Here is a 14516-nt window from a genome sequence, read left to right as displayed (position 1 = left end):
AACCATGAATGTTTCAACATACAGAAAATATCTGAGAAGAGGATGGGATTGGTGTCTGAGGGACACAACAGCCATGTAAAATGTACTAATCTTTCTAAGCAGATGGAGTTGGAATTGTTAGAGAAATTAGATCTTGTGTTTTTGTATAATTTTAGCATTGGTTATTTGGTATAAATACAAATCTTCCTTATTGGAATTGAAGTTTAGTTGAGCTTTTTGAGCTTTTGTTGAGCACTTCTTGTGTTTTAGTCTTTTTCTGCATGTTAGCTTATAAGATAAGATTGAAATTTGACACTTCACCTTGGAAACAGAAGTTCACCAGTGTTTCTTCAGTTACTTATCCAACGGTCAAAAGTGTAAAGCAAAATCTACACTTTAATTGTTATGGATTCTGTAACTCCTGTTGTTATTTCCATCTTTGAATATGTTGAGAGTTTTGGAGCCTACATTTTCCATTGTGGTTTGGGAGACATAAACAGGAAGGGTATGATGCAATGGAGGACTTATGTTAGCTGTTGGCTACCTGAGCCTTATTTTTTTCTGTGGTTTACATTTTGGTAAAATTTATGTCATGCTGATGCCTGAATCATATTGTAGTTGCTGTTTGAATGGTAACCATGAATGTGGACCAGGGGTATTTTTAATATTTAAAAAACAATCTTAATAAAATTACTGTGGTGGCATCAGAAGTTTCAAGTTGCTTCTTAATATATGTTTTTTTATTCAGAATTATCAACTTGAGCTTGACAGTTCATTACTGACCTTGGAAACAGTTCAAAACAATGAACAACAAATTCCTGTTACTTGACGTATCCCTGTCAATAGCCGATGAAACTGACAAAGTGTGATTTTTTTTTTTTCTTAATGTTAAATGCATCAGTCACTTCAGTCACAAGTGCTGGGGATTTTTGTCCAGAAAAAGCAAGAGATGTACGTAACCGGGCTTACCCTCCGTAAGCAAACCACAGAGGCAAGAAGCTCAAAGCCCCTGGGAATCCGTAGAAAGGCAAGAGATGAGTGCAGCAATATGTAGTATGTAGTATGGGGTCATATGGGATGGGAAAGAATGGGAAAAGGTTAAAAGGTGTGCAAATGTAAAAAGAGGGGACATGAATGAAAATAAAACTGGAAACGGTAAACAAGCTGCAAGTGAGTGTGCAGTGTGGCCTGGGTGGAAGGAGAGACGCAGTATTCTTACTGTATGTAAGAACTGAGGTAAAAACCACTAAACTTAGCATGGATTCCTCAACCGTGAGAGCACTTTATAGCTCGAATGCACAGCCTGTATTTTCTGCATGACTACAGCTCTCTATTTTTATAGTGGATACGTATAGAGAATAACTTCTGTAGTGGCCGAAAATTAAAATAGAAGCTTTCAGATCATGAGGAGGGTCTTTGGTGTGACAGTTTCAACCACTATAAGTGATTCTGTCTGATGCTGATGAGTTTCACTGTGTTAATAGACACAGTGATTTGCGACATTGTAATGTAATGACCACTGTGCCGCTGCTGCATGTAGAGGTCATTGGTGGTCTTACAGCAAAGGCCTCTGTCCAAATGAATCAATAGGTGCAGTATAGAGACCACAGTACAATTGCCCTTTCAATTCCCCCCTTCGTCTCTCTTTCTCTGACCAATGCATGAAGACAGCCAACTCTCACTCACAATTTTGTTTGCATGTTCTATCTCCCAGGACTGCCAGTGCAGATTTTCAGCCAAGTTTCCTCAGGAAGTAGGCTTGATATTGGACATTTCAGCAGACAGTTATTTAGGCCCCATGCCAACTTTCAGTGCCACTGCATGAAGTACTGTGCCTTATGTGTGGTAAGGTATAGGTGGAGGAATTTAGTGGCGGATGGGAATACACTGTTTTTAATGTTGTTGGTTTTTTTTTTGATAATACTTAACCAAAAGATCTGGTGTTTTTGTATAATTTTAGCATTGGTTATTTGGTATAAATACAAATGTTCCTTGTTTCCTAACCTTAATCTTACTGCAGTTTTCAGGCGCTGATACAGTACAGATAAGAAGTGATGGTACTGAATGTTCAAAAAGATTAACTCTGCAAGCTTTCCAGTGGCTCTGTGAGCCTATACTTTGGCATAATAGTACTTGGAGCTAAATGTTAATGTTAATGTGTTAGCATTCTCACTGTGACAGTTTTAACATGCTGATGTTCAGCAGGTAAATGTTTTGTAGTTTAACTGCATGACAGTTGCTAATTTGTGTAAAATGCTCACAAACCAATTGTTTTTTCCAATACTTGCTGAGATACTGCACTGAAAATCACAAATGTCAACCTCATGGTGGCACTAGAGTCGCACGATCACCTAAGTCATTTGGATACTTCACACATATATTTCACATATATTTCACATATATAAGTGAAAACTTTGACCTGCTGATGGTGTTACAGGAAAAGTTAAGGAGTCACCAAAGTTATTAGGATTCATCCTCTGGTGAACATGAATGCCCATGTAATATTTCATATGATTCTGTCCATGAAAACATTTCGGTCTAGACCAAAGTAACGGACTGACTGAAATTGCTATATGTGAAGCCGTGTTGCTTGTATGACAAAAATCATTGCCATCCAATTTAAATTTTGCTGAATTGTCTGATCTCAAAGCTTTTTTTGGCCATAGTGATAAACAGGAATGAGTGTCTTGTAGCCAGAAGATTTACAAGGTCTTCCAGAAAGACACCAAATTCCCATTGCTTTGAATGCAGCTGTACCACTCCTCATGGATCAAAGCAGTATCATACTGCTGTTAGATTATTATTAGTGGCCCGTGTGTGGTTGACACAAGTGCTGTCAGTATCAGTGTGGCAGCTGGTCTAAAGGTCGGTCATGTCAGGCAGCCAGAGGCTCATTCTGTCACTGTGAATTTTTGTCAGTGTTGTCTTCACCACTCTCATCTTTGGGCTCCACAGCTCCATGTTCAGAGCATCTGTGCCCTGTGCCCTCTTGAGGCGAGTTTCAACCCATCTTATTAAAACAAATCACCTTTGCACTACTTTTTTGGCAAGGCAGTGTGTTGTCTGTTGTCTGTTGTTTGTTTGTTTTTTTTCCAAATTGCTGTTGTAGCTGACGTGATTAGAAAGCTTTGATGTTATGATTCACTATATATATGTTTTTTCTTATTCCTTCCTTCCTATCCATCTCAACATGAAAACATAATCTACCTCATGTAATCAGTCTCCTCGTCAGGCTAATGGGTCTTAATGAGCTAAAATCACATTATTCTTCCCCAGCCCTTCCTTTCATATAAAATGTGTCATTGCATGTATCTTGTTGAAAAGACCCTGAGCAGATGGAGGCGTGTCATTAATTGGTTATGATAAGCAGCACTGATTAACATGTCATCCTTTGATCTACAGTTAGTGCTCCTTGGGGAGTAACTGGTAATAATGTAGTGGTGCCTATTTCAACTGCTGGTCCCATGGACTGACCCATGACTTCTCTGACCTCAAATAACCTCATGACTGGTCAGACAGAGGAGCATCATGCGTCAGCAGTGAGGAAAAAAAAAACAAGGGGCATGTTAAATGATTCTTCTGCAGAGTTTAACTTCAGCAATTTCTTTATGAGGTTGGGAAATTTTTAATTAACGCTGTAATTATTCTCATTTGTCCTGTATGGCTTTGCGGTGCTCTGCTCTGTAATGAATCACTGTTGATCTGACGGGCGAGGATTTAGGGCAGCCTTCATCTCACAGTCCTTAACGCTGAGACCAGAGTGGAAAAGAGAGAATTTGAAAAAAGATGTAGTATTTTTAACTCTTATTGCTCAGTCTAAGGTAATAACAATTATTTACTCATTAGTTTTCAGATTAATCATTTGTTTTGTCAAAAAAATGCCAGAAAATAGTGAAAAATTCCAAAAAGGTGGGCTTTAATTTCAGCTTTGCTTGTCTTGTTGCTTTAGTCATCCAGTGTTGCTAAGAGGAGGTATGAATTATTTGAGGCTTCCAAAGGACAGCATGAAAAGAGAAGTTTAAGAAATGCTGAATCAGTAATGAGAATAATTAGTTGCAGCCCTAATATGATGCATGATTTATAAAATAGCAGATTTGGATTCAGATTTTTGAATTTTTTACAGCAAACAAGCTCTCAAGAAGATGGCAATACGACAAATTTTTCGGCTAAAAACAGCTCATATCAGGGTGGCTGTAGCGCGTTCACATATTTAAAAATGATCAGAAAAGCATGCATATTATTCGCATAGCACATGCACTTCGCAGCACTGATCACTGCAGGGACACAATGAGCAGATGGACTGACTGTGAGGGGTAACTGAGGGGAAAAAAATAAGGGGAGTGACAGAGGAGGAGGAGGACGAGGAGGAGGAGAAGGAGGGCTGGGTAGAGACTGAGAATCACTGAACGAGTGTGCAGGACAAACAGTGGCAGGCTGAGACACACAGAGTAAGAAGGAGGGTGCTTGCAGCACCTGAGAGGCAGCAGCTTCATTAGCATCAGGAGGAGAGTCGGTCACAGGCAGTCACACCGGGACTCATGTAGATAAGCTGCTGTTATCCACTGCTTGTGGAGCAGCACGGGGAGACTACAGCAGAGGAGGAGAACGCTGCTGGAGCTTGAATCAAAGGATGAGAAGCATCGTTGCCACCTGACTCATACTAGGAGTCAGCCTCAGCACCTGCAGCGGCAGTCTGAGCACTCCGGCTATCAAGGAGACTGGGGCAGACGGGGAGAGAGGTGCTGAGATTATGCGCGGGGCAGAGAGCTCCTGTGGATTCCCCATCTTTGGCAACGGCAGGAGCAGCAGAAGCTGTGGCTCTACAGATAGCAGCAGAGCTAGCTGGAGCTGCAGCAAAACAAGGAGCCCTCACTCCAAAGCTATTTATTTATCCAGAGATGAAGGTAGCAGTTACAACCAAGGTGTAACAGGAACCAGCTGTCAATGCAGCCACAGTGCAGAATGTACCTGTAGCCAGCGCAATGACGGTCGCTGTACCGCTGGTGTAAAGGTGCCCATAGCAGTGCAGTTAAGTGTAGTTGTAGCAACAGCTGGGGGGGGCAGTGGCTCAGGACACTGAATGACCAGTGTGGCTGATGAAGGCCACCTGGATCCGCTTGCTGAAACGAGCCAAGGGAGGTCGCGTCAAGAGCTCTGATGCCTGTGTAAGCAGAATTTGAGTGTGTTTACATTGTGAAAGCTGGTCTGTGTTGTGTGCCTGTGCATGTGTGTGTTGTGCAGTCTGTAGTTCATCCATCAGTCCTTGGTGCTGGGGTCAGTGTGGCATGGGTTTGTAAAGCCTGGTGATGATGAGAAGCTGGGTGTTGTTATCAGTTATGGCTGTCAGATTCTGGGCAGAGCTCCATATCACCTCCCCCTGACCCACTGGGACCGTGTTTCTGATCACACCCCACCAGTTAGACATGACCTGATGGCATAATCATACCAGGCTTGGTATGTTCACTTGCACTTTTCAATGTTGCCTATAAAAGAGATGCTAATGTGCAGTAAGATGTGAATTTATGACATTTATATCCAAATGTGTCAATGCTGCATATTCAAATTGTGGCTCAAACATGGGCAACATTCGACACATATTTTGGATGCTTGTTGATGTTTTGAAAGCCACTGGGATATTACGCTGGAAATGACTGTGATGACAGCAAAAGGGGCTGATGAATAGTTAATGAGCTTGCTTTCACTGAGTTATTCATATCAGGTACAAAAGAGGGAGGACAAGAGACACAGGAGGAAGTTGACAAGCAGCAGGTTTTCACATAAGATGGAGGACATAAATATGAATTACCTTGTATTATGTAGGGCACAACACGTGTCGTCTCTATACATAAGTCAGGTAATGTAAGTGGAGAGGAGGGAGGTCCTCCTTTGTATGTATGTGATGGCTGGTTAATTCTAATCAGGCACAGAGTAAGGGAGGCTATTTTTAACTTAGTGGAGTGTGATGGTGCAGTGAGATGAATGAAAGACCTTGTGTTTAGTTGCATAGTAGTGTGCAGGTAAGGATAATGCTCATGCTGTCTTGACTGAGTTAAAAATCCATTTTTTTTTTAGTCTTAGATACTGATTTATACTAAACTGAAATTGACACTTTACACTCGGAAATTACTCTTACTGTGTATATACTTAATTTAAAATAAGTTATATACAGTATATGTACAGTAGAGTGTACAGCAGAGTATGAATAACTGCCATCTTAGATGATGGAATTAATGATTTGCTTAAGGTGTGGTTAAGCTACATTTAACTCATGTTTTTAAATGCATTAAATTGTAAATTAATAAATTACATACGTGCATTTCAAACTAGGTATGAAGCTTAAGTGGAAAGCTTAATTCCCCAAGCATCAAACGACACACTCTGAGAACCTGGATTCAGAAAAGAGGCACCTTAAAGAACAAAAGAGGCACCTTAAAGAACATGCTTTCTTTGCTAATGCTGTGTTTTCCCTCATCTGTCATCGCTTCCCCAACAGGCAGTTTTCAGTTTTTAGGTTGCATTTATGGTCTGTGGCAATAATTCATTTTTTTAATATATTTTTTTGCTGCCATTTAAGAAGTTAGGAATTTATATTAATTCTGTGTTTGTGATGTATTTCTTTTCTCTGATGCAATGGAAATGGATGCACCTTCACAAGGTCTGTGGGCTATCTTGAGTAACTGGGTCATGATTTCTGGAAAGAGTCATTACTCAGTTAAGTTTATCATATGTATTTCTTTTTTTGCTTTGTGCCATCTAGTTTCATTATGTTTGAGAGAAGGCAAACATTTCTACAGCCGATAAGTCCAAACTCAGGAACTCACGCCAAAATAATCTAGTTTGATACATAGCATTACAGATAAGAGGAATAAAATAAAGATTTTTGATTTTGGGGTGAACTGTCCCTTTAAGCTTTTCTCGCCTAACTGCTCTCTGCCTTTGTGGGATAGAGTGCTGTAGGAACTCACTGTAAACACTAGGATCTATGTAGCGATAGCGTGCAAGTATTACTTTATCAAGCTCAGCAATTATATTATGTTCTGTTTTCAGGTAACAGGTTTTATGATGCAGGAATGTGCTTGTGATAGTGTGCACTCGACTCAGGAGTGTGTCTAGGGAGTTAATCGTGTGTGTTTTGGTATTTTCTTTTAGTCTGCGTGGTTGTGAGTAGAGCTTTTCCAACTACATATCACAGAGAGACACACTGGAACCTGGTGTTCCTCAACAATATCGTCAAGTGTTTGCCTCAGAAGGATCACAACAAATCTGCAGGCGAGCAGCTGAGAGAGCTAAGGATAGAAGAAGAGCTGCTGGTGATGTGATTCTATGAAAAACGACTGTTTGTGTCCTTTGGCATCCTTTCCCAGAAAAAGAGGAAGTGTCCATAATTTGCTCCAGATTCAATTAGCTCTCCTGATTTCCTCAAGTTGTTGCAGTGATGTGATTGATAACAGAATTGCGTTTTAATGAATAGAGTCTCTACATTAATTATTTAATTAAATGACTTAAGGCTCCTTTGATGATCAGAGCTTAACACCTCGGTCTGTGTGGGTTTCTTTGCACTCTAAAGTTGCACATCAGATTTCTTTGAAGAACAAGGACAATGCAAAGCCATTCAAGTTGCTCCTCTCTGACACCTTGTTGTGAATCCAAAGGGATGGCGTAGAGATTCACTGTGCGTTTCTATCTGCAGGGTTCGGCCGACTCCTACACCAGCCGTCCATCAGACTCCGATGTGTCCCTGGAGGAGGACAAGGAGGCAGTGCGCAGAGAGGCAGAGCGACAGGCTCAAGCACAGCTCGACAAGGCCAAGGTTGGTATCCAAAAAACCAGCAGCAATAAAGTTAGTGTCCAGTTCCTACTGAAACATATGCTCTGCGGGCCCCAGACGGGTGTGTCAGGAATATTTTGACCTGGGGGTCAGGTGGGGTCACAGACTTTGAGAAGAAGAACCAATGATCAACATGTGTGTGTTTGTATATTTTTTATTTTTGTAAGGACAGTTTGAGTTTTAGACTTCTCAAGAGAGAACATTCATGGCCATTTCAGTGGGCTGTTTTGAAGGTTAAAAAAGCAAAAAGAAGACCTTGAGATAACAAACATTAATGCAAACATTGCACAGTTTCAATGAAAAATAACAGGTCTGACAGGGCACATTTAAAACTAGGTTGTAGAGATAAAAATAGAACAAGTTTTAGGCTCACTTCAGGGTAAGGGGTTTGGGCCAGTAGCTGTGATGTTAGGGACAAGATAATGCTTTGTGTCAGTGAGTGTCCCCACAAATATGGAAGTCTGTTTGTACAGACAAAAACTGGTTTATTATGTTATGCTTGAATGAATGATGTCAGGCATCACACAAATGATAATGTAAACTTGCTTTAGTTTGTTATGAAAAGCTGAGTCTGCTTCCTTTTTGGTGTTTTTTTTAGGCCTCGTTTTTTTTTTTTTTCTAGAATGACCGGAAAATTTGCTATCATAGTCTCATTCTGGGGTGGGGTGGGGTGGTGGGTTGGAGCCACAGTCAGCTTTGTGTGAGGAACAGGACCACTTAGACCAATCCGGTCTTACTTTTGTTACCTCTGACCTCCCTAGCTCATTTCACCCACAGTCATTCATCAAAATAATAATTGTAAATTTTATGTTGTTTCGCTATCAGTACTGGAGGACTGACTAGATGACGATGAAAGAAGCAGGATATTCATTTTAAGATGAGGAAAGGGCTGTTAGGGGCTGCTGATGTGAGGGATTAGGGGCCTCGGAGGACACAGCGTCACTGTTTATCAGAGCCAAGCCCTGCCTGCTTCGCCCTGCTCTGGGCCACAATTAGCAGCATATAAACAAACACACTCTCGGCAGAGCAGGCTTGCCTTTGTGCGACAGGAATTGCAATCAAGAGCTCGCTTCCACAGAATCGCTCAAATCACCGGCACTGTTAAGATTTATGCCTTTGATCTTTGGAGCGGTTCGGCTATCATCTGCACACGTCCTGTTCTTTTCCTAATTTACACCTCATTGGATGGCTCATGGGGTTCTATTTTTGCATATTCATTCAAGTAAGTGTCTGAAAAATTGGTTCATTGTCATTCAATGGGTGTTTAATGTCTATCACAGCTAGTATGCTCATTAGCTGTAAGCAGTAGGCTCTTAGCTATCCATTCATTCTAGCAGACATTTTCCTCCTGCTCTGTGTCGCTGTGTAGCTCGTAGCTGGCAAAGTCAGATCATTCCAACAGATCTATATTGTTATTTTCCAGATCCACCCTCTCTGGCTCACTAATTAAAAAGATAAGTTGGCTTTATAGATAACCTGGCATAGATTAACCCCTTTGGCAATTTACACGACAGATGAGCAGTAAAAAATAACCTGTCAGTGGTCTGGCCACCAGAGAGAAGGGAGCTGGGGTCAGAGGAAGTGCAAACTCTCTGACTGTGAGCCGTTATGGGCAGTGATACACAATGACTTCCCTAACATATCAACAATATTTGCAAGTACTTGGAATAGCGTGTATACCTCAGATATACAAGAGTTTCCTTTTCCTTATGTTTTTTTTTTCCACATTATGTGCCTTTGGTGTATAGAATTCACATGCAATTCAACATTCACACATACTAATCTGATTGACCTCAAATGGGCACTCCATCAATTTTAAACACCAAAATCAAATAGATAAATAATAAGTTTCATATAATGAGTTTGAAAGAAAGGCATTTACCAGCATTTAGTTTTATAGTTAAAATATTTAAAGTGCAGGATCAGAGGTTTTTGAAGCTTGACCAATGTTATAGACAAAAAGTCATGAATCTTAGCCTCTGATCTGCTTTTTTTTCCTTGTCTGTTTTGTGCCAACTTAATGGAAGTGCAATTCAAAATTTCTGCTGCACTTTTAAATCCCTAAATATTGTATACTTACTGTACTTTATACACCCATTTATGTCTCACCTGTCCCCTTAGGCCAGCTGATTAGTCGCACACCTAGTCTGGTCACTTTTGGACACAGAAGACAGCTGTTTTCAGTAAAAGGGCTCTGGTAAAACCATGTACACCACACCTGTCCAGCACCAAAGCCATAAAAAATTACAAACTAGCTGTTGAACAATGTGTTCGTAGAGTCCAAAATAGATTTAAAAGGAGAGTGATAATGCATCAGATGCTTTGTTTAAAGCCTGTTTCCGCTGCCTCCAAGTGGCCAGAGAATCCATTTATGCAGATTTAAATCAGATTTAAATCTTGGAGTGCTGAGTGTTTGCTGTATTTTTTTTTAGGTTATAGATTAAGTAATAGGTGTACATCAGAGTCAGAATGCATTAATCCCACTTTGACTCTTAAGAAGCTTTAACTTGACAGCACCTTGCATCACTGATTCACACATTATATACGATAATCTCACTGTAACTACACACCAAAAAAGAAACTAACTCATAGCTGCAATTTTCTTAGTCATTAATGACCATCATTTATTATTACTTAGTGTGCATATTTAAAATTGACTAAACTAGAATACAGTATACAACCTTCCTACACTAAATTACTGAAGGTTATGGTTCCCTTCCTACCACATATTGGTACATTTTACACTCTCTCAGTACAGCCTAAGGCTGGTGCACACAGCTGAAGAGAATTTATTTCAAATCGATCCATGACATTCAAGGTGAAACAATGTAGGAATGCTGATTTATAGCATGAGATCCTGGTTGTGCTGCTAATGGAGAGGCTAAAGCATGTTATGTGGCAAATCACCAACCACAAGGGCAAGTGTTCACTCAGTCAGTATAAGTACAGTACAGAGAGGACTGGGGGGTATTATTGGCTGAAATATTCATGATGAGATGAGATATTGTGACGAGCGTCGTATGGTGTTAATTGGCTGTGGTCTGTGGCACTGCCTCCCACGGTTCCCAGTTACAGATAGGGTTTCTCTTGAACTGGTTATCTCTGTCTTATCTTTACTCTGCCTCTTATCTCCATGAATGTGTCTCCTCTTACTTCCTGTCCTCTGCTCCCTTTTTTGCACTACAACTTGTCCTCTATCTTCCTGTCCATCTCCTTTCCCTTTCTTTTCTTTTTCCCCTCCATTTCCCCTCTCCTCTCATGCCTCTTACACAGTCTCTAACCCCCCGCCTCTGTCCTTCTCCCTCCCTCACTGCAGTCAATATGGCATCCATAATGAAGGTCTGTGTTACGTAAGAAGCAACGGTGCACTACGGGCTCGGTCAGGAGATGTAGAGATACTGGACAGCAGTGTTAAAGGTGCCATTATGTACAAATCCTGCGGTCACCTGCTCTACAAGGTGGCATGTAGGACATGTATTTGTGTGCGACTGACTACAGGTCTATAAAATGTCATTAAGCCTATAGAAGGCTTCATCTGACATCGGCCCATGATGGATAAGGGCGATCAGGGCAGCTGGGAGGGAGGAAAGCAGCAGCGGTCCATGAGGAAACTGAGACGGCACACACACACACACGTCTGTGCTAGTGGACCTCATACCTTCATGCAGCCATGTGACTCAATGCATGCAAACACCAAGGGCGCTCTGTCCTCTACGTGTCCCGGTACTGCGCACATCGGATTGAATGATCCACTCAATGGAAATGTCATATGCACACACACACACACACACACATAAATACACACGGACGGAACCTACAACCATCATTCCATGGAATATTTGCATTGCTGTCTGCATGAGGAATATTATTCCAGGAGGATTTCACTAATGTATTATTTCCATAATCCCTTCTAGTTCATCATAGTCACTTCACACCTGTTGTATTTCAATGAGGCATTAGCGGACAGTGAAATCCATGATGACAGCAGTCATCTGTAAGGCTCCTCCTGGTGCTTCTGATGAATTGTTTTGGGGTTCGCTAAGCATTGCTCCCTGTTTGAAAGTTCTTGAATGACATTTATATTAAAGAGAGTTGGTTCACTTTCATAACATTTGGTTGTGACTTACTGATCACAAAGTATGAATCTAACTTTGGTCTCCAGATATGTCCTTGCAACCAAAGAGCACTTATTTTTTGATACCTGCCTTTGTGAAGTTGTGGCAGAAGTAATCCACCTACAAGCACATTTACTCTCTAGTTAGCCTTCCTCTTTCGTTGTTAACTATTAAAGGTGTATGGAAAGTGCTGCATGAAATATTCCCGTTTTAAAAAGTCATTTATTTTCTATTTAAATCTACAATACCAGCATATTTTTAAGCTTCTTGGGGGCAGCAGAAACAGAACAAAGTATAAGTCGAGCTGAAGTTGCATCTGATCTTGTGATTTCAATATAACTTCCAGCTTAATATCACACACCCTTTCCCCTCATCTTGCTCTCTTTCTTCCGCAGGTAAACATTGAGTGTGTGAGTCTAGACTGGGGGATTACTCTAAGCTACATCCCTGTGCATTCAACGACTTTTCAATTGACTTCGGTCACACTGATCAAATGTTCAAAGGCAGAGCAAATGTAATCTGGTTGAGGGCATGACCGTGTTGCCAACTGTTGCCAGACCGGCCTCAAGATTATGTCTAAATCATTTTATGTAATTCTTAAAGGGATGTGTATCTTTTGTAGGTTTATTTCTAGTCTTCTGCCTGAGAGTCTCTCTCTGACCTTATGGTTGCTCTATAGAATTCTTTCATTATGTGACCCTATGAAATCTTATTCAAATCCCTTTTTATAGAAAATGTAGACTCATTATGGTCAGGCGAGATTTGCTTTTGCGGACTGCAGTGATGTGGTGGTTCTGTCATGTACAGGAAACATGTTATTAGGTGTTTGCATTATCTCAACAGACTGTTTATCCTAAAAAGGAAGGTCAGCAGTGATCTGATAGGAAGGCCAGTATTGATTCAACCGCTGTAAAGATTGTGGATTTGATTTATGAACCATTTACACGAGTGCTATTTACGTTACTCATGAGTGAGCGCAAGACAAGCGTCCTGTTTTACTGCTGTGGAGATTATCACGGACACTAACATGTTGCATCACTCTGAACTGTAAAGTGTCTGTGATTTAGCCTGTAGCGCAGAGACAGTGCAGTAGCATAATCATTCATTGAGCTACACCAAGTCTGGATGAGTCAGAGCCTGCTTGTATCTCTCACCTGGGGTTATTTTTACATCTCGCAGGCAAAGATAAGAATCGCAACTCACCAACGGTGCACAAAAATAAAGTCAAAATTTAAGCATTTCTCCACTCCACTCCACTCCAGGTCTGTTTTTTTTTTCAATGAGAATACAATTGCTATGTGGCAGTCATTTATATTTGCACAATATGACATTTTCAATCATCTTCCTCCTTTGTTCCTCCTGGCAGACCAAACCAGTTGCGTTTGCTGTTCGCACAAATGTCAACTACAGTCCGAGTCAAGATGACGATGTCCCTGTGCCAGGCATGGCCATCTCCTTTGAGGCTAAAGACTTCCTCCATGTCAAAGAGGTGACTTATAATTAGAGATGATATTCAAAACACTGATGCTGAGAGAAATAAGGACAATGTTTAGGAGAAGAAGTGGGGAGGCCGAAGATAACTGTCTTTAATTATTCCGTATAGAAATTCAACAATGACTGGTGGATAGGACGCCTGGTGAAGGAGGGCTGTGAAATCGGATTCATTCCCAGTCCAGTGAAGATTGAAAACACTCGTATCCTCCAGGAGCAGAGAGCCAAACAGGGCAAGTTCCACTCAAGGTAAAAATGCTCCTCTGTGCCAAAGTTCTCTGTCTTGGCTGGGAGACCGTCTAAAGTGAATGCAGACTTCTTAAGAGTTGCCGTTGTTGATCTCCCATGTCAAACACGTGTTCTCTTTGCAGTAAACTGGGAGCAAACTCATCCTCTAGTTTAGGTGAAGTGGTTCCTAACTCACGGAAATCTACTCCTCCTTCATCTGGTAAGTAGCTTGACAGGCTACTTTAAAAATTCATACTCACAAGATTTTTTTTGGTCATTTGATCCAACTTTTAACCACTGAATTCAAGTTGAAGGTAAGATGTGCTACTTACATTTTTAATACTTTGAAATTCCATCTGTAGTAAAGTTGATGCTTTCCTGTCAGTCACATGTGTTAATGGCCATTATTGTACTTTTATATGTGTCCTTTGGTGTCTCCGTGTAGTAGCATACATACTGCGCTCAATGTGAAATGTACCCTGTTACCTGTGACCTCCTGTGTTCACCTGTGTGTGATGGTGCTCTTGTCTGTCTGTGTGCGTAGCTATTGACATAGACGCCACAGACTTAGACCCCGAGGACAATGAGCTTCCAGTCAACCTGCGCTCCCCTAAAGCCAGTCCAAACACTGTTATGTCACCCCTAGCAAAAGAGAAACGAATGCCCTTCTTTAAGAAGGTAAACTCTGGACTACCCAGCACTCTCTTCTTCCCTGTCCGTCCGCACGGCTCAGACTAAATGCCTATGGCTGCACGGCCTCACTCAGCGCCCGTCCTGTTTGTCTACTCCACCGTCCTTCCTTTCCTTGGCGTGCACCCGTCCGTTAGCATGCATGCCTGTTCTTAACTTCTCTCTTTTTCCTCTTCCGTCTCACC

General features: G+C 41.2%; 1 protein-coding gene across 10 annotated transcripts in view; it reads left to right on the top strand.

The window, feature by feature from the left end:
• Window positions 1-14516, top strand: part of cacnb2a (calcium channel, voltage-dependent, beta 2a) — a 61902-nt gene that overhangs the window by 33132 nt on the left and 14254 nt on the right. For 7 of the 10 annotated variants that reach the window (XM_046370778.1, XM_046370786.1, XM_046370785.1 and 4 more), the window contains 5 exons: window positions 7670-7789; window positions 13289-13411; window positions 13526-13662; window positions 13785-13861; window positions 14186-14319. In XM_046370778.1, coding sequence (XP_046226734.1) covers window positions 7670-7789; window positions 13289-13411; window positions 13526-13662; window positions 13785-13861; window positions 14186-14319 — 591 coding nt within the window. Of the gene's footprint in view, window positions 1-4405; window positions 5145-7669; window positions 7790-13288; window positions 13412-13525; window positions 13663-13784; window positions 13862-14185; window positions 14320-14516 lie in introns of those variants that run through there. The other 3 variants (XM_046370781.1, XM_046370784.1, XM_046370782.1) reach the window with 3 other exon arrangements.

The sequence above is a fragment of the Scatophagus argus genome, chromosome 18 (assembly GCF_020382885.2).
Source record: "Scatophagus argus isolate fScaArg1 chromosome 18, fScaArg1.pri, whole genome shotgun sequence".
NCBI lineage: Eukaryota > Metazoa > Chordata > Actinopteri > Scatophagidae > Scatophagus > Scatophagus argus.
Note: the sequence above shows the minus strand (reverse complement) of the source record. Positions and strands in the feature narration are given on the sequence as shown.